Source organism: Haliaeetus albicilla, chromosome 16, assembly GCF_947461875.1.
Source record: "Haliaeetus albicilla chromosome 16, bHalAlb1.1, whole genome shotgun sequence".
Classification (NCBI taxonomy): domain Eukaryota; kingdom Metazoa; phylum Chordata; class Aves; order Accipitriformes; family Accipitridae; genus Haliaeetus; species Haliaeetus albicilla.
In genome coordinates this window covers 27,077,383-27,095,509 of record NC_091498.1, presented here as the reverse complement: position 1 = coordinate 27,095,509, position 18,127 = coordinate 27,077,383, and the positions used below count along the sequence as shown (strand labels likewise).

The 18,127-nt window shown below is 37.9% G+C and overlaps 1 protein-coding gene across 2 annotated transcripts in view; it reads left to right on the top strand.

Annotated features, from left to right (window-relative positions):
* The window catches only part of LUZP2 (leucine zipper protein 2), a 326,231-nt gene that overhangs the window by 242,477 nt on the left and 65,627 nt on the right, over positions 1–18,127 (top strand). For both annotated transcript variants that reach the window (XM_069804063.1, XM_069804064.1), the window contains exons 8-9: positions 15,448–15,510; positions 16,525–16,587. In XM_069804063.1, coding sequence (XP_069660164.1) covers positions 15,448–15,510; positions 16,525–16,587 — 126 coding nt within the window. The remainder of the gene's footprint in view (positions 1–15,447; positions 15,511–16,524; positions 16,588–18,127) is intronic.

The window sequence follows — 18,127 nt, the reverse complement described above, 5'->3', positions numbered from 1 at the left end:
CAAGACAAATATTAATGTGAAATCTGCTGACTGTCAAATTTGCTTTCTTGTCCAAACCTATTAACACTTAGTTTCAACTGAAATAAAAAGGAAAAATCTAATAGGTATTGAAATACAAAGTACAATTGAATAAAAAAAAAAAAAAAAGATGAAAAATTAATCCTGCACAGATTTTTGTGGGTACTCTCGTAGGAATAAGTGTCCTGAATGTTTATGTATTTCGTGCAAAGCAGAACAACTTTTAGAGAGGGGATTAAAATTTCTATACTTTTCCTCCCATGACCCTAAAATACCAAAAATGTTGGAATTAGAGCACCCCTTTGAAAAGATGGCTATGTGGGTATTGGATCTGCACTCGTTAAGAAAGAAGCCAAGCTTAGATCTTCTACAGTCTCAGTGAGATGCAACACGACAGCCCTCATTTCGTGAGTCTGTGAGGCAAGGGTGAGCTGCGGAGCGCTGGCGAGGCTGAGACCTGCCCAGAAGCACCGTGTTAGTCATACGAGGTTTTGATACTGTGGATTGAAGGACTAGAGAGCAGAGAGAGAGAGGGACAAGATGAACATGCATTTATGTATTTGAAGTATTTACCTGTGTGGTTGCAGCTTTTTGTGTGTGACTTGTTTGCAACTTGGATTTTATACAATGTTGAAAAACGCAGACCCCAATAAGATCTGTTGTCCGACGCTTGCTTGGCATTTAATCAGTCTAATTCAGTTAAGTAATTTCAGTTAAGCTACCTGACTTTACACCAGCTATTTGGATCCCTTTTAAGAAAATACGGATCTCTTGCACTGTTCTTGTTCTTACTGTTTTTTTTCCTCGACTTTTACTAGCTTATTTCACTGTTTTCATGGCACTCCAGAATCTGCACCTATGGAGGACGTAGTTGATATACTTGTCTTTTGCTTTTCTGTGTAAGCCTTTTCCCCTTATGGGAGCAGTAAACGGTACTGGGCTGTTCTACATCATTTACCTCTCCTTGCCTTTGTAGAGGAGGCATCATTCATACCTTTTGCCTCTGCGTGCGCACATGGGTTTTCTTAATGTATTGTGGGGATAAATAATGTGTATTTGTCATTTATTTTGTTTTCCTGCCTTTCCTGGTACTTTATTCAGATAGTAGACCCCTTTAGGATTGTGATGCCTTTGATGCTGGGGGAATGCTACAACAATGTTCTCCATGGTTATAGCTGCATTTGCCAGCTCCCAGAGTTAAAATCTCTGGCTGAGTCATAAATTTCATGCAGCTGCATGAAAATTTCAGTGTTTATTAATTCAGGGCTCTACACAGCAATGACGGACCTGGTGCATAGTCCTCTTAAATCACCGGACAGACAAATTAATTACTTCCTCCTTCTGGTCTTGCAGTTTTGTATTGTTTTATACATAGCTTTGTCATCACTTATCTTGCCAGCATGTACTTGCTGTGGTTAGCCAGCACTGCCAACTGATGTCTGGGGGCAGGGGATGTGTTCAGCTCATGACTGACATTGCAGGTAGTGAGGCAGTCCTCAACGGATAGACTGTCTGGCTGAGTCTCTTCTGGTTTTCCTGGTTCTCTTCTGTTTTTTTCTGGTCTTTCTTAGGAGAGATTTGCCTTCCTCTCTTTATTTTGGGAGGTGTAACATTTTAGTCCCAACCAGATGACATTTTTAAAGCGTTTGTTAAAGTTCTCCAGATGCACAAACTTTCTGCAATGTTTTTCCAACTCATCAGCATGTAGTGTTTTCCCACCTTAGCTGTGAATCCAGAAGGAATCCAGAGAAAGTGCAACTAGGCATTAATTCTGATGTAATTTTATGCATCAGTTAGCACATTCAGCAAAATATTTTGCATCATGATAATCTCAAACAGGAACATAAACATTCCTTATGCACATTCATCATCCCCTGAATATTTTAGTGGCTTTGATGTTGAGATGGGAGAAGTGAAGAGCTATCTCTTTCTTACTCCACAGATTTTTTTTTTGGTTCTATTTTTAGCATGAAAGGTCCTGTGAAGGTTTAGTTCAATCAGTATTGAAATAATTGCTATTATGATTAATATGCCTACATTCTATCCAGCAAAATAACAAAGATCATAAATCTAGAAAATGGCAAGTCTCTGTATCTCATAAAGCATGTTTCCAGTCCTAAAAGTACCTTGCCAATGTGCATAGACTGCACGTAAGCTACAGAAAACGCAGCCAAAGAGATTTTGTAAATACTATTTATCAGACTACTGAGTTAAATACAATTTTGAGTGATAATGTATTGACGGTTGATACTGATTTTTTTGCAACGATTAAAGCAAGGAGAAACCGACTTACAGAAAGTTTTCATCTGCAAACCATCTTCCTGTGCTTAAAAGACAGAGCAGTGTCTAGCCTGGAAGGTAAGGGCATAGCGTTGTTTTACTGGTGGTATTATTTACCAAAGTATGCTTTGTGTGCTAAATATTTTAAACCGTGATGCCATTCAAGGACAGATGTAAAATCATGCAGTTCCTTTCTAACTTCTTCAGAGAAGATTTTAAATGCTTTGCTAACAGCTTTCAAAGCCAGGCCTTGAAAGCAAGGTCTTTTCATTGCTGCCTGATGGAGAAGGAATAATTCCTTAGTCCTACTTTACAGATACTGGCTGTTGTCAGGAGGCGAATGCTCAGTAAATCATAGAATTTCCATTGACATGCATGTTCTGTTCTCTGTTACTAGGTCTTGCCATGCTTTCCAAATGGCTTTCATTGGATATCTGAAGCAAGGCGGGGGGAAAAACAGTAGTTTGGGGAAAATCTACACTCCTTTTCATGGCCACCATGAGCAGCTGCATATGTGGGCCATCACTGGTAGATAAAGTATCTGGGAATGTTCAGCAGTCCATTTGACTAAGTGTTGGCTCCCACCTGAAATGTCCGAGTCTTCTGCTGTTGAAATCATAGCTTGGAAACAATATGTGACTTATATAACCTGTACAACATAACCGTGTAATTACAAGATTGCAGATTCAACTTCAGGTTATTCATGGCTATGTTTGGTTTCTATTGAAAAACGTGTTTTGTCTTGGCACATTTTGACTGCACAGATCTTTACGTGTCAGATGACTAACACATGGTCTGTGAGGTTAAGGTAGGCAAAGCTTTTCCCAACTAACCTCTCCTTCTGTGTGTGTGTGGAGTTGAATGCGTACAGTTTATCGCTGATATCACAAGCTTGTTTTTTTCTTCTAATTCATCATTTGTCTTTATTACACCATTTTCAATGTAACTACACACGTTACTATTTACAAAATGCAATGTGTACATTTGCACTTGACATGTCACCAGAGCAAAGCTAGTCTAGTAGACTGGCTGAAACATTGTTTTTCCATTTTGGAAATTTCCTTAAAACTTTAAGGTTTTTTGTCTTATGGAGACTTGTCAAAGATGATCAAAGGACAGTTAAAATAGATCAGAATGAAATATATTCTGCCATTACTCCTCTGCTTTGGGAAGGTGAAAGTTTGGCAAAGAAAGGCAACATGCTGATTTAGGGATGCTAATTCAACATGCTAAGCATTGCAAAATAGCTGGACTCATGGCTGAGGTTCTGACATATAATATTAACACTAACTTGAACTGAGTGGATTATGACTTTATTTATGAAAATAGGCTTAGGGGAAGTTTTGGTATCAAGCAGCCTAAAACTTGTTTTGTTGCAGAAACAATATGGAACGAAATGTGAAGTTAATCAAGAATTATAGAATATTTTTCTGACATTTAAATACAGTAAATGGCCCCAGTACTTTAAGGCAAATTACTTTTCACAGCTTGCACATCAATGCAGCTGTTCAGAGAACATTATCAATAATAGATGACATTTGGAATGTGCACAAAAGCAGGATGCCAGGAGATAACAGTAAAGACTAACAGTCTGCTTAGGGAGGAAAAGACTTCTTTTGCATACTGCCTTAATGTTCAGTGTATAAGATGTAGCAAAGTACTAATAATGTATTTTTCTGAAAAAGGAAGCACGTGCTTTTCTTTTGTAGGCACAGTTCACTGCCAGATTTTGGAGGTATGTCTTTGCCAAACGTTATAGCCTGTTGGGCAGAGATTCAGAGTGGAAAACAACACGTGTGCTTTGATACTTCACTTATTTGGGGCTTTGTCCTTTTTAATATAATTCAGAATTGTGGTCTGTGTAATTTCACAGTTACGTAGTACAACCTCTATCATTTAATTATATATTGTCTGAGATAAATGATCAACAAAGTCCCTTTGTCCTTTGCTGAACATCAATACTGAATCAAGTCATCAACATGAAAAAATGTGGTAGTTTATCTACAGAGAAATATGTTTTGTGGGAATAATTTTAAAGAACTTTGCATTATCACATAAATACTTCTAAAAATTACTAAGAATATGTTTATTTTTTAATATTACATTGTTGCCATTTTAGGGTATGACCCCAAGTCTCACTGAAACCCTCCCTTGACTTTGAGATATTGACTCAAATTCATATTCATGGCAGCATTAACGAAAAGGAGATATTCCGGTCAGAAATAGGAATTGATTCACATATGACCAGGCAGACCACCTTCTATTCCAGATGTTCTTGGAGGAAGGAAGTCCCATGTCCTCTTGATTGATTAGGCTTTCTTAAAAGTACTAAGAAATGTCATCTTCAACTTTTTTTTATGATGGTCTTTAATGTCTTCAGTTTTTCACTGAAATATTATTTATTGGCTGGTTGTTTTTTTCCCTGAAAATATTTAGTTAGTTTATAGATATGTTATTTACTCTCAGAAACCAAAGAAGCTTAAGCTGTACTCAGAGCCTTTTTTTTTTAGTTATTTTTTTCATAAGAACCCTTAGGAGCCCAACATGAAGTATCTGTATCTTATATTGCTGTACTGAGCTTAAATCGGGGGAAACACTGTTCAATAACATGGAAAAATAGCTCAGTTTATATTAGGATATACTCCTTTCCTCCTACCTTCCCAAGAGGAGGGATCCTGGCATAAAAAGTTAAGCTCACTATCATGAGTAGGTCGATGATTCCTGAAGAAATATACTTAAGAGCTCAAAAAATGTCAGTCGGGTCCTCTGAATCAGATCCTCCTCCTGACTTCTCTTCACCTTGCTGAATGACTTTTAGGAAATAATTGAAGATTAACGATGATTGGATTCAAATTCTACGCCGGTGGAGTAAGAATACCCCTAACTGCCCATGCAAACTGTCCCGTGCCTAAGTTTGCATTGAGCTATTTACTGTTTTACTCCATGCTGCTTATAGATGACACAGCCTCCTGTTAATGCAACCGGGCCACTTCAAGGCTGAAGATACCTCCTGTCTTGCTGGCTTCCAGCACAGGTGGAGCTTGTGTTGCTGCCTGCACCTGATATAGTAGGACAGTGAATGGTGTTTAGGTTACACTCCTGATGTTTTGAAGATGCATGGATGTGGCTTACGGTTTTGCTACACGTGTGCTGACTGCGGTAAATTGCTACCGTGATTTGCTTATCAAGATATAAGAGAATGTGAGCTCATTTCTACTTCGTCAGTTCCAAAAATGGAGCCACCTTTGCATTGCCTCCTGATACGAACTCTACTGGTGATCTTGCCTGCATGGAATTTGTGATTTAAAAATTAATATTTTAGAAAGTGCTGAAACATCCCGGAAATCACTTTGTATTCTCTAAGTGGGGACAGACCATACCAGGACAGAGGCAAGAAGGAGATATTACTAGTACCTATTATGTAGGTACTTATCTCTCAGTATATTGAACGAGCACAGCATGGTGGAAATATGTTTAGTATGTGAATCAGTCCAGTAAAACTGCCTCAGGGATATCTATTTCCTGATTGAAAGATATGGTAGTAGCTTCTTCAAAACAGCTGATGTATATTTTAGATGTCTGTAGATTGTACTTGCAAAACTTCTTTTAAAAATTAAATATATTGGCCAAAAAGTTCTGTAACAACAAATACTCAGTGCACAGCTACTGAGAGAATTCGGGAGACAGAGCCTATTAATATTAAAGCGAACCTGAGTGATAAGACTCCACAGAGAGCAGCATAAATGTATTCCTCAGTCATCTCCTGCCCTTCTCCTTTTATAACTATGCCATTTATGTTTTAAGACAGATGTTGACAATTCTGGATCTAAAATATGCTTAATGCAGCGTTTCATCCCCTGCTGCTGGTACAGCAGAAAAAGTGAAGTTGTAGAACAGAATGTAACTAGTATGACCCTTCACTCTTCTAGTGATAGAGGAGCTTGGTTTTTTCAAAGTCAGAAATGCATTTTATATTTAGATTATTTTTATTTACATGTTTGGTCACATTCAGCATGCTCTTTTCATTTCTGTCACCTTGCTTTAATAGAGCTCTCACTGAGCTGTTTGGTGGTGGTGTTTTTTTAAGCCTAACCTGCAGCTTGCAGCAGCACCAGCTTCTTTTCACTGTTCTGTTCACAAATGTCGAACAAATGAAAAGAAGGAGCTTCAGGCTAACATCTACCTAACTAGGTGTTCTGCTTTATTGATTCCACAAACCATCCCCAGGGCACTCAGCCACCTCTACCAAAGGGAAAGATCAAAGAGTTGTCAGGTTTCTTCTCTAGATAATCCTGCATGGCATAAGCAATTACCCTTCATTTCAGATATAAATTCTGTAAAATGGGATTCTGTATTTAATATGCTGCTGTGTTTTTAATTAGAATATCTGACACGGAAAGAATTAGAAGTGGCATTTGCTTTCCCATAACAAAGCCCTGTTGAAATGACTGGAAAGGTGTAATTGAAAATTAAATCAGTCCAATAAATATTTTTGTGTATCATTTTCCTAATCATAAACTATCTTTACTCAGAGATAAGGAAAATAAATGGCTCCGACCCCTTGCATTCCAAAGGAAACATACGCTGGAAAAAAAGAATACGTGGTTCAGTACACTGATTCATTGCTGTAACATAAAAATCCACTCTTTCTGAGTGTTGAGAGATTGAGAGGTTTGGGTTTTTTTCCCACTGAACTATTTAAAACGTGCATAGAAAAGATTGCACGTACCAACATTTTATACTGCATCCTAACCCTATAAACAATAATAGTTATTCAGGAACGTGCTTTTATTCTGATTTTGTTCTTGTTATGTGGATACATATTTGCAAACTCTGACAGAATATTAATATTAGATGCATGCGTGAAAGTTCAGGTACAAATGTGAAAAGTTGCCAAACATCAGTTATTCCAGATAAAAAGAAAACCTTTGGATTAAGGAAGAGTGAAGCAAGTTCACAGGTATTAGAGAAGTATCAGTGTACTATAGTCTTCCTTTTACAGTGTAGATCTGTTCCCAGTACCTTTTCTTAAATTTTATTTTATTTTATTGGTACATGAAGGTGATAGCAGGGAGAGGCAAGCTGCTTTTACAGGTCATAGCAAAGACTCTAAACTCCACCTGGCAAACAGAAAGAAGGAGGATAGCTCCCAAATGATTGTCCTCCACGAAAGAATGACGGTGTTCTGGGTTAGCATCGTTCTCCAAGCGGTTCCAATTGTGAGGACTAGACGGGAAATAAATCTCACCTTAGATGAGAGCTGTAGAGCAAAGCCTATTGTGGCTTGGAGACAAGCAATTCAAAATACAGGCTAAAAGGGGTGAAAAACAAACCTGGCATCTTTAAATGTAGTGCAAATAGTAGTTTCAATGTAGTAGTAATTACTAAACTTAATGTATTGGATCAGAATTTTAAAGAGCTTTTCAGCCACTGTTGTTACATCCCAGAGACTGCCAGATAGCTGGTGACTGAACAACTGCATTATGAATTACTCTTGAATTCAGAGCACAAGTATTCCTAATAACAATCATGAATGATTGAGCCCTGAAGTGACTTGATTCCTTAGATCCCATCCCACATTGCTAATAGAGAAGACTGCTATGGAAAATCAGCATTTACCTCATTCTGTAAAAACGCTGACGTTTTAAAACACAGCAGCAGTTCTCTAATCCTGCTCAGAATGCTAATGGCTTGTCAGTGACTAACAAGGGTGGAGGACATCTTAAAGCCAACTGCCTTTGAAGAGCACTTAAACGCTTCACCTCAGGCAGGGGAGAAGTCTCACACCAGTCTGATAGTCCTGTGCTGAGCTGTGTTTGGAATGAAGTCTCAGACACCAGAACGATGACTGGGGGTTGGTCTGCAACTAGTTATCTAGGCAGTTGAGTGATGCAAAATACTAATATTGATGGCAAGTAGGCTGCGAATTAAACCTTCCTATTAAGTCTGTAAACATTAACATCAGACATTTTCAACGCAAGCTATCAATGATTGTGCTTTAGAGGCACAAATCCCACTTAAACCGTTAATTTTTGTAGGGACGAGCTTTTATGGAGAAGCCAGTGTTTACACTTTTGGTGTGGAAACATTAAAAAGTTGAAATATATGAAAAGATTCTGAGAAAAGAGCATGTGCATGAGGAAGGCTAGATCAAAGATTAGTTACTCTGTATTTGCGTAACAATATTATTATGCAACAGATGAAATGCATTTTTTAGCTATAGAAAGATTTCTGACTGCCTCTCAGCTGCTGTTTCCCTTTAAGTGGGAGGCCGGCTCACATTTACACCTCGATCTGTCAGGTTTTCTTCTGTATTCTACTTCCAAGTTTTTTTGCATGATCAGGTGGGAATGTGACTAAAAATTTACTATCTATAATGGATCCAGTCCAATATGCTGCAATGTGTTAGCTTGTTATGACTTTAAATACATATATGTATATTCACTGTCTCATGTTTCCATTTAGAGAGAGAGATAAAGAGATTGAAAAAAAAACCCCATTACTCAAAATGTATACTTTTATTCTTATTATTGTTGTCATTATTCTATATCTCCCTATTCTGGTTCATTTAACATTGTGCCGTCATTGTTACATCAACCGTTTTATGATGCAGCAAAACCACGGTTGTAGCCGTGGCTAAGAGACGTCTTCAGCCAGCCTCATGCCACTTCACTAGTGCAAAACAAACAAAACTTTCTTACTGGAGAGATTTGGAGGTGATGCCCAGCAATACTAGAGGCCACCCACAACAAACTTCTCGTAAGGCAGGACTTGAGTGGCCGTGGGGCATATGGAAGCAGGTGCCTGAAGTTATCGGTGGTGCCATCTGGCAGATGTTAGATAGCTGATAAAGTAAAGATGGAAGATAGTGGCGTTGCATTTCAGGTTTACACAATGGGATTATATGGGGCGCAACTGCAGGACGTACTCTGCCTCGGACAAAAGGAATCGCTTATTTGCTAGAGCGGAGACTTTCATATAAAGTTAGGCTATCGTTGCGCATAATTGTAATATACGCACAAAGATGCAGTGATACCAACAAAACCCGTTTTTCTCGGGAGGAAGCTCTTCTGACTCTGCCCTTCCTTTTCTCTGTGTGCTTCCCCAGCGCACAAATTATTCCGGATTAATGTTTGCAAGAAGTTGCGGACACAGCACTCCTCAACTAAACAACAAAAGTGTGTGCTCGGTTCACTGGGAGACTGTGGTGTTGCTTCCCCTGCGTACCTGGGGATTCATGGAAATAGTGTGCTTCTAAATAGTTGTACCTGTGTCCTGCCGCACCCAACACAAAACTCTTGCTAAAAGCTCAAATAGACGATTTTTGTGTGTCGCTTCCCAACTCCTTCAGCTCAGGCGGACTACCTGAAGTTCAGGAGGAAAAAATAGCATTTAGCATTAGAAGGGATAGATATGCAGAGGAAAAGAAATATATACCGTTTGTTTGGGGAAGCTTCCTCTTATGTGCCTTCATCTGTAATGTAAGAGTGTAAGGCAAGGGGACAGGTTACAGAAAAAATACCCAAACCGACAAAACAGGGCATTACAAGTCCAGCTATATCAAAGCTTACAGCAACGTGATGTGTTTGCCGGGGTTACCCAGTTCGGCTCTCGGCTTCTGGGTGTTGCGTGTGCCTCCGGAATACAGCGTAGGCAGAGGTGTTGGAGGGCATGTCTGGGCATGGAGAGGCTGAGGCGTGACCGTGGTGAAAGTGGGCTTTTCCCAGGAATTCAGAGCTAGACAGACAGTGGTGCTTTCTGAGTTTAGATCCAGAGAGATCTGAAAAGCGTGCAGTTCATCTCTGCATCGTCAGTACTAAAGTACATGGATGGGACAGAGTCCTCCAGCTGTTTGGCACGCTTGTCCACTGAAAAACTGTGGGGAAAAGAGACTCAAACATCCTCAAGAAGATCAAGGCAAACTTCTCTTACAAAAAGGCACAATGTCTTCACTGACCATAAAGGCAAGGCAGAACTGCAGTTCTCAAGGCCTTATCTGAAAAACCTCACATAGCAGAGTGCAGGAAACTCAATTTATCTGTCTCAGAAAGATGAGGGGCTGAGCCAGCCCTGCTGGGATTAAAGCAGTCGCACTGTTTCATGTTATATGAAACATTTTTCATCGTCGTGAAATAAAAAGCTAATATCCAAAGCAAAATGGGTACCAATACATTGTGATATCAGATAAGTCCAGATATTTGATTTTGGTCTGTTGCTGTCTTCTGATTTCCCTCCTAAGGGTGCTTTGGTTTAACAGAGGATGGAAAACAGTTCATCTTGGCAATTGGTCCTGACACTCCTGCTGAGCAGAGTCCAGGCTTTTTTGTTGTTCTTGGGTTTGGGCTTGTTTTTTTAATAGGATGCCCATAAGAGAAATGTTCCAATGATGAGCAGGGGCTCAGCATGGTTTGATTTGCGCTATTCATCAAGGGGAGGCAGAGCCAAATTTATCTTGTATACAGCAAACAACCACTGTCAGACCTCAGATAAAATGTCTGAATTGAAGTTGATTGCTGGGAATAATTTTCTGAGAGAGAAAGTGATTTTCTTTCCTTGAACATACTTTGTGTCTTCGTGCTTTCAAAGGCTAGCAGGCAAACTAAATTGTTTTGTACTGATGATGTCTACATTGTATAGTTTGCTCATCTCGGGTTGAGATTCTGATGCTGTTTCAAAGAGGTAATACTGGTGTTTCAAATTATGAAACATAAACATTAAAGCATCCATCTGTGTGGCCAGAGGTCAAGATAACCTAACTTCAAGAAATGACGTCTGAAAATTTGTGCCTTTTACATTGGCGGCATAATTTTACCCTTCTGTCAGTAGAATATATCATACATCAGATAAATGTTAACCCCCATAATTTCAGATTTTCAGTGATGATAAACCCCCTTAAAATGGACCCGGGGTAGTTTGTCACATTTAACAATGCCCATAAACTGTGACTCTTGCCTCACGAGCTGTTTATTTTATATGCTAAATGAGGAGGGGATATTATGAAAAATACAATATGTAGCTGTGTAATTAATGATTTTAATGAAATGAGTTTGAAGAAAAGGAAGGAACTAGAACTGCAACTGTAAAAGTGCTTCTATTGAGCTTTCAAGCGTATAGTTTGTGCTTTTCTTTTTAAGTCTTTGTCTAAGTTTTCTAACAGGGAGATGGGAATTAAAAAAAAAGAAAAAAAATACTAAAAACCCCCTTTCATGCCTTTCAGCCATTATGCATTGATATTGTAGGGAGAAAGGGATAGGAGAGGGAAGGAGACCTGAATTTTATTGAGCTAAAAGTTAGTAAAATTCTTTAACAATATGAAAAGAAAGGACCATTGGCGTTGTGGTTATTGTTTTCTGAGAATGCTAAGGTAGTCATAGCTCTCTGTATTTTTCTTCCCTCTCTCCCCCTTCTCCGGAGAGGCGATGTGCTGCCTGTCACGGTAGGGATTGCTGCTTTTGTGATAACATGGGTGCATTTCTTCAGATGTTTTGCGATTATTTTGGCTGGTTACTGGCCTTTGATTCAGGAGGATAAATGACAGAAGAGAAGGGATTATTTTCTAGAGTTAGGAATAGAAAAGCATATATACCCTTCCAGCCAGCAAGCGAGGGTTTTTTTCCCTTGCAGGTTCCAAAGGCACACTGGCAAAGCAACTATGATGCTACAGCTTTTTATGTGTTTTTATATTGGTGGGAGATCTTTAGGCAGCCTAAATGTAGGGCTACTGTCAATGATCGTATAATGAATTCAGCTTCCTTTAAGCCTGGTCTCACATATTGAAAATAATATCAGAACCCAAACAAAATATGGAAACGAGATGTGGATATAAGAAAAAAAGAAAAAAAGCCCAGGGACTGTCTGACAAATCTATTTAGGATTGGGGCAGAAAGCTTTTTATTTTCAGTATGGAAGCTCTGTGAAGAGTATGTTAACAAATCTGACAAGTTGTCATTGAGTGCTCTCACTTTTTTGGAGGACACAGAATAGACACCGGACTCACATGTGGTACTAGTTCTTGAGTGTAGGTGCCAGGACAGTAAGAACTGACTGCATGGGAAGAGAAAACAGGATTCTTGCGCGTGTGGCAACCACATTTGTGGCAACCAGCAGTTTTTTTGCCCTTGAATTTAGGGATGCACTGAAACTACTGGTAAAGTGAGATAAAAGATTTAGTAAATTGAGAGTTAGATACTACAGTAACTTGGCTTAATGATATGATCGCATGCAAACACTCCAGCTAACAGTTTGTGCTATAAGCTAAGATGTTCAAATACATTAAATTACCCGTTTAGTCTGAATAGAATGGCATCCTTTCTCTAAATCTGAAAGGCCATGTCTAATTAAAATCATTATTTAATATAATTTTAAAAGAGGCTATTAAAGACATGTTTACAGATACTTAATTTATTCCTTAAACTTTTATTGGTTTTTAAACTTGAAATGTCCATGACCTTTTCCATTAAAGTACTTCATAACAACTGAAAAATTTGAAATAAAAACTGTGTAAAATTCTAGTTAAACTTATTTGTTATTGTACTTTGAAGGATGCTTAATAGGAAAACAAGAAGCATCGTCTTGAATCCTTATCTACGACTTAGAAGTCAGAACTTCTGTCCTGACTCAATAAGTATGTGTAACCTAAAAAAAAAATCACTGATTAATTGATCTGATTTTGAATAACCCCTTTCTAGCAAACTTACAGAATGTTTACCTGATCAGAGTCTTCATTTTGCAACATTTAATTCAGAATCCTGATCGAACCAGGCTCTGTTATACTTCACATGTTTCTACTGATATACTTCACATTCTGCTATAAAATTAGCACTATTAATCAGTATGCAAAGCTATTTTTGACAGTGGCATGTGATTGGCGAAGTAACGTAAATCACTCAAATTGTAAGCAAGAAGTTGTCATCTACCTCTGTCAAGCTCCTACTTATTATGTGCTTGATAATTGTAACCTTTAATGCTTGCTCTCATTTCTAAAAACATTATTAAGTACAGATTAAATCGTGACTATTTTGCCTGCACTCTGGTAACCCTGGTTTTTGTTTTGTTGCTAATAGACTGGATAATGAGACAGGATTCGTAAATCCTGCTAAACCTAGCTAAATCTCCAAAATGGAGTCCATCTCCTTACTTAAAATATTTTCATCAAATTTTGGTTTTGAAGAAATTCTTTTAACTATATTCTTTTTGCCAGGCTACTTTGGCACATAATGTGGAAATTGTGACAGCCATCTAAAACAACGTGTGTCCTGTCGAGGTGGTAGACGTTCAGTTCTTCACATTCTGGGTTACTGTAGGGTCTTCTCAAAACAGCACGTGTAGAAGTTAATGTATTAATAGAAGTATTTCTTATAGTAGCTTGTGCTTGGCAAAAGGAAGATAAATGAGCAAAAATGTCAGGCTTACTACTCATTCTTACTTTGGTTCTGAAATAGGGATAGAGTCTGTTACCTAAACCAACCATCGCCAGGCTGTGAGGGGATAATGAGAGGATAATGAAGCTAGTTAGTCAAAACAAAGTGATGACTTGACTTCCTGGGTTAATTAAGTGCAATTCCCCTAATGAAGCAGTGCCTTTGGCACATCTGTTTGGCTGTCACCCTAAGAGGTGATGCTGATCTTTCATGTGAAACCAATCACATCTCCTGTGTGATCACAGTACAACAAAGCTCTTTAGATGTAGCTCTGGTCAAGTAATAGATGTGTTGGGTGTTCTTCACCTCTTTGGTTTCTAGTTGGTTTATCTTTGTTCACCTTGTATCTGCTACCCAGTTCCCAAGGTGTTGCTCTGTGATAAGCTACAACATCATTTTCAAATAAAGAAAAAAAGTAATCGACTGCGAGACTTATCAGAGCAACATGTGTTCTCTCTCCCCACACACCCAGCCCTTTGCAAATCATATTCTGCAAGGCAGAACCTGGGTTGTCTCATTCCAAGTAACAACTCAGTTCCTTTCTGTTGTATTACAGAACTGTGGGTGCCCGTGTCAAACAGCTGGAAAACATTTATTGTTTCTGCAGCAGCGTATATTGGTGCACGGCAGATAGCAACAGTGAAATGTGAAATTTTCGAATGGAATTTTAATTTCTTTGCATTCACTTTAATATGAAAGGTTTTTTTCGATAAAAACTCCAAGCTTCTAATTCTGGAAACAAAGCTTCAAGTGTTTCAGTGGGATGTGGATCTAAATTTGAACTTGATGGAATTACCGTTTTTTTCTCTAGTGCCAGCTTGGTCTTGTGCGCAATGTTCAAGAAAGCTATTGCTATTCAGTAATAAATATACATTCCTGAAACGTGGTGGGCCAGGTTTCTGTATGTATATTCACAGTTCGTTAGCACAGGAGTTGATGGTTTTGGTGTTCCTTTCATTTCTTTTTTAGTGTAAGCATGTTACGTCCAGCACTTGAAGATCTGCTTATCGAATACTTTTCTAAGCAGTTTTGAAAGATGTCCATGCTGCAGAGAAATCTTTACCCTTGACTGTCAATTATGGGATAATAAGAGTGAGAAGTGCAGAAAGAATTACCAGGCTATTGAAAATTCGTTTTATCGAGGTTTATTATTTTCCCTGAAAATGAGAAGAACTACATTTAAAACTCCTATATGAAAAAGCATATTGAGTTGGCAGAATGCTATCAGGTAGCTAACCTTCTAAATTTTTTGATTACTTGCACTTTTAAATTATGAAATTTAGCAGAGAGACCCCATGAATTTGATCATCAAGGTCAAGTGATGAGATCTTGGCCCTATTACTCAGTTGTTATAATGATTTACTGAAAATGATACTGAGCTATGCAGTTGACACCAGGTAAGGGTTACAGGGTTTTTTTTCTTTCCTTTTTTTACCTCAGCATATCCAATCTAAATTGCTTTCAGTTGCTAGAGTGTTTTGGAAGGTTTCTATGTGCAGTCCTGTTCCTGTGAAAGCAGGGTTTAATGCAAAGTCATAGGCTTTTAGAATTCTGTAAGAGATGATATTGTGCCATGATGCATCTCTTTTCTTATCCGTGTCTTTGCTGGTGACTTGAAGGTGTTATCCATGTATAAAATAAAACCAGTATGATCAAATATTTAGAGGGTCCCTAAATATTTCAGTAACTCTCAGTAATAAAACTGTATATTTTTTTTTTCCCCTCTCAGAACAAAAGCCTCAAAAACAAGCTCTTGTCAGGAAACAAGCTTTGTGGTATTCATGCGGAAGAGGTAAGTAACGTTCCTCTCCATTCTAAATCTAACATACTCAAAAGAAGCTTGCATCACAGTCTTTTGTACTGAGGGTCTGGTATAGATTATATATTATACGCGTATGGTGAGTGTTCCTAAAGCGCTCTCATCTAAACTCATTTCTGTGACATCACTAGAAGCAACTCAAATGTATTAGAAAGTGATCTGCACTTTTAAAGGAATAAAATAAAGTTTGGGCATGCTTATGAAAATTATATGTAGCTCTGTAGATGTATAATATACATCTATAACATACGTAAAACTGATTTCCTTTTTATGATCTCTATGCTAGACTAAGACAGGAATAGCTAAATGCCTTTTTTGAAATTAACTTACAGAGACAACAGGGATTTATTATTATTGATTCCTAGAATGTTTCATTACTTCAAGGAAAAAAGGGTCACTTTAGGAAACAGAGGGAAAGAAATCTCCCCTCTACTGAAGAGCGAGCTAGCAAAGGTAGTTGATGATACAAAAGCCCTATTTTTTTGCAAATACATAAACGTACAAGTAACTGCATTTGTGCGAGCAGTCCTTTTAGCTATTTAACTTTTCATGAAAGAGGGTATTACTATATATGAGTCTGGTTTACTCATTTACATGACTTCAGTGATGGTTTTTTGCATATATCATTCCTGTGAAAGTCATTGCACCTTGCCAGAATGAAACAGAAGCGTAACGCTGCTTCTTGACTAAGATTTTCATAATTATGGTTGAACGTGAAGGAAATAATGGGGTTTGGGGGTATTTCTTTTTCTAGCTTGTCAAAATATATGTTATCTTCTTATATCTCTATTGTTGTTTTCAAACATGCCACAGTATGTAAATACACACATGCTACCCTGGAGAAGCAATTGATGTTGATTTTGGTTATTTTTCTGCATTTTAAAGCTGATCTAGTTTCTGTTCTTGTCAGAACTTGCTACCTTTTTTTCTGATCTTAAAAGTAAATATTTAAAATAAGCCCCTTGGTTTTATTATCCTCACTTTCAGTCAAAGAAGATCCAAGCCCAGCTGAAAGAGCTTCGTTATGGGAAAAAGGATTTGATTTTTAAGGTAAGTTTTATTTCACCATAGTTAGCTAAAGTTTTAGAGTTAATATAGCATTGAAGTAAGCTGGGAGTATGGTAGCTGACTTTATTACTATAGTTGTAAGGAATCTTTTCCTTCTCACCATACTGAAAAGAGCTCAAAGCACCCCAGACAGACATAATACCATAATGCAATTTCAGAAATATCATCCTTTTTTTTTGTGTGCAAACCACTGTAACAGGGACAGTGCTTTTTATTAAATTGCTTTCTGGGGCAAAGAAGAGAAGATTCAAAGCCTAAGAAGTTGTCTGGTGTCTTTGTTTTTAAATAAACAAAAGCAGTGGCAAGTATTTACTTTATGATTATCTGTATTTACATGCTCACATAAAGTGATGTTCTAGTTTCCTGCTGGTAACCAAAACCTATTGCCCTATTCTATAGATTCTGTAACAGCTTTTTCATCTTTCTAGCCGAACAATAGAATGTTTTACACATGGTTCTTGTTTTTTCTTTGATTAGCAGTCCTCCATGGCAATGCCAATTATTGTTAACACTTAAAGCAACTCTCTGTGTTTGTGATAAGCTTGAGCAACGGAATGTTGCTTAGGTCCCTGGATCCAAATTCCTGCTATAGGCTGAAACTAGAAAAAAAAAGAAACATCTGTGGCTTATACAATCCAAAATAATAGCCTGTCTAGCTAGCACATTTCAAAAAAAAAAAAAAAGAAAGGAAGGGGGGAGGGGGGAAGGACAAAACATAGAGACATTTTGCTGAAGGGCATCAGTCCTTGTTAACACAGGGAGAAGTTAATACCTGTTAAAAAAGGAGGAGAGAGAGTCAGGTCACCTGACTGGAGGCTGCTAATTGAGTAGTGCTTTTATTCCCGGCATAAAGGATGAAGATAAGTAGTCATCTTCAGAGTGACTAGAGCTAAAATTACTTACAAAGTAATTCATCTCAATATGAGGTCCAAATTGCCTTCTGGAAGTATTTAACTCTCCCTACTGTCTCTCTATTGTATGCATAGTACTGTAAAGGTGGAATAATGTAGGCCATCTAAAATACAGTGTGATTTGTGTGGTTTTTTTCTTTCTTTCTTTCTTTTTTTTTTTTTTTTTCATGCACAGGTTGATTCCAAGTTTTTTTTCAGGAACATTTATTTCTGATCATCATGAGACCCAAACCAGGAGAATAGATTTAGAGATTAAAAACTAGGCATATTATACATCTAGGCAGTTAAATTTTAATACTAGCTAGGATTAACAAAAATAATCCATTTTTCTTCAAATTCAGTTTAGGTATAATTGAGAGTTTGAACTGAGGAAAAGATTATAACCTATAATCTTGCCTTGGTGTGAAAGCTTGTTTTCTTTGGCTGAAGCAGTAGGATTGTTCAGTACTACTGTCTACTTTTTGTTTTCATTATGCTAACACGCAGCGATCCCCAAAATGGATCTGAATCATGCTAGGTTGTGCTTAACAAGGGAACACCTGCTAAGTGCTGGCCACCTGAAAACAGTTTACAGAAGAGGAGAAGGAAAACATGAGCACGAAGAAGTGAAC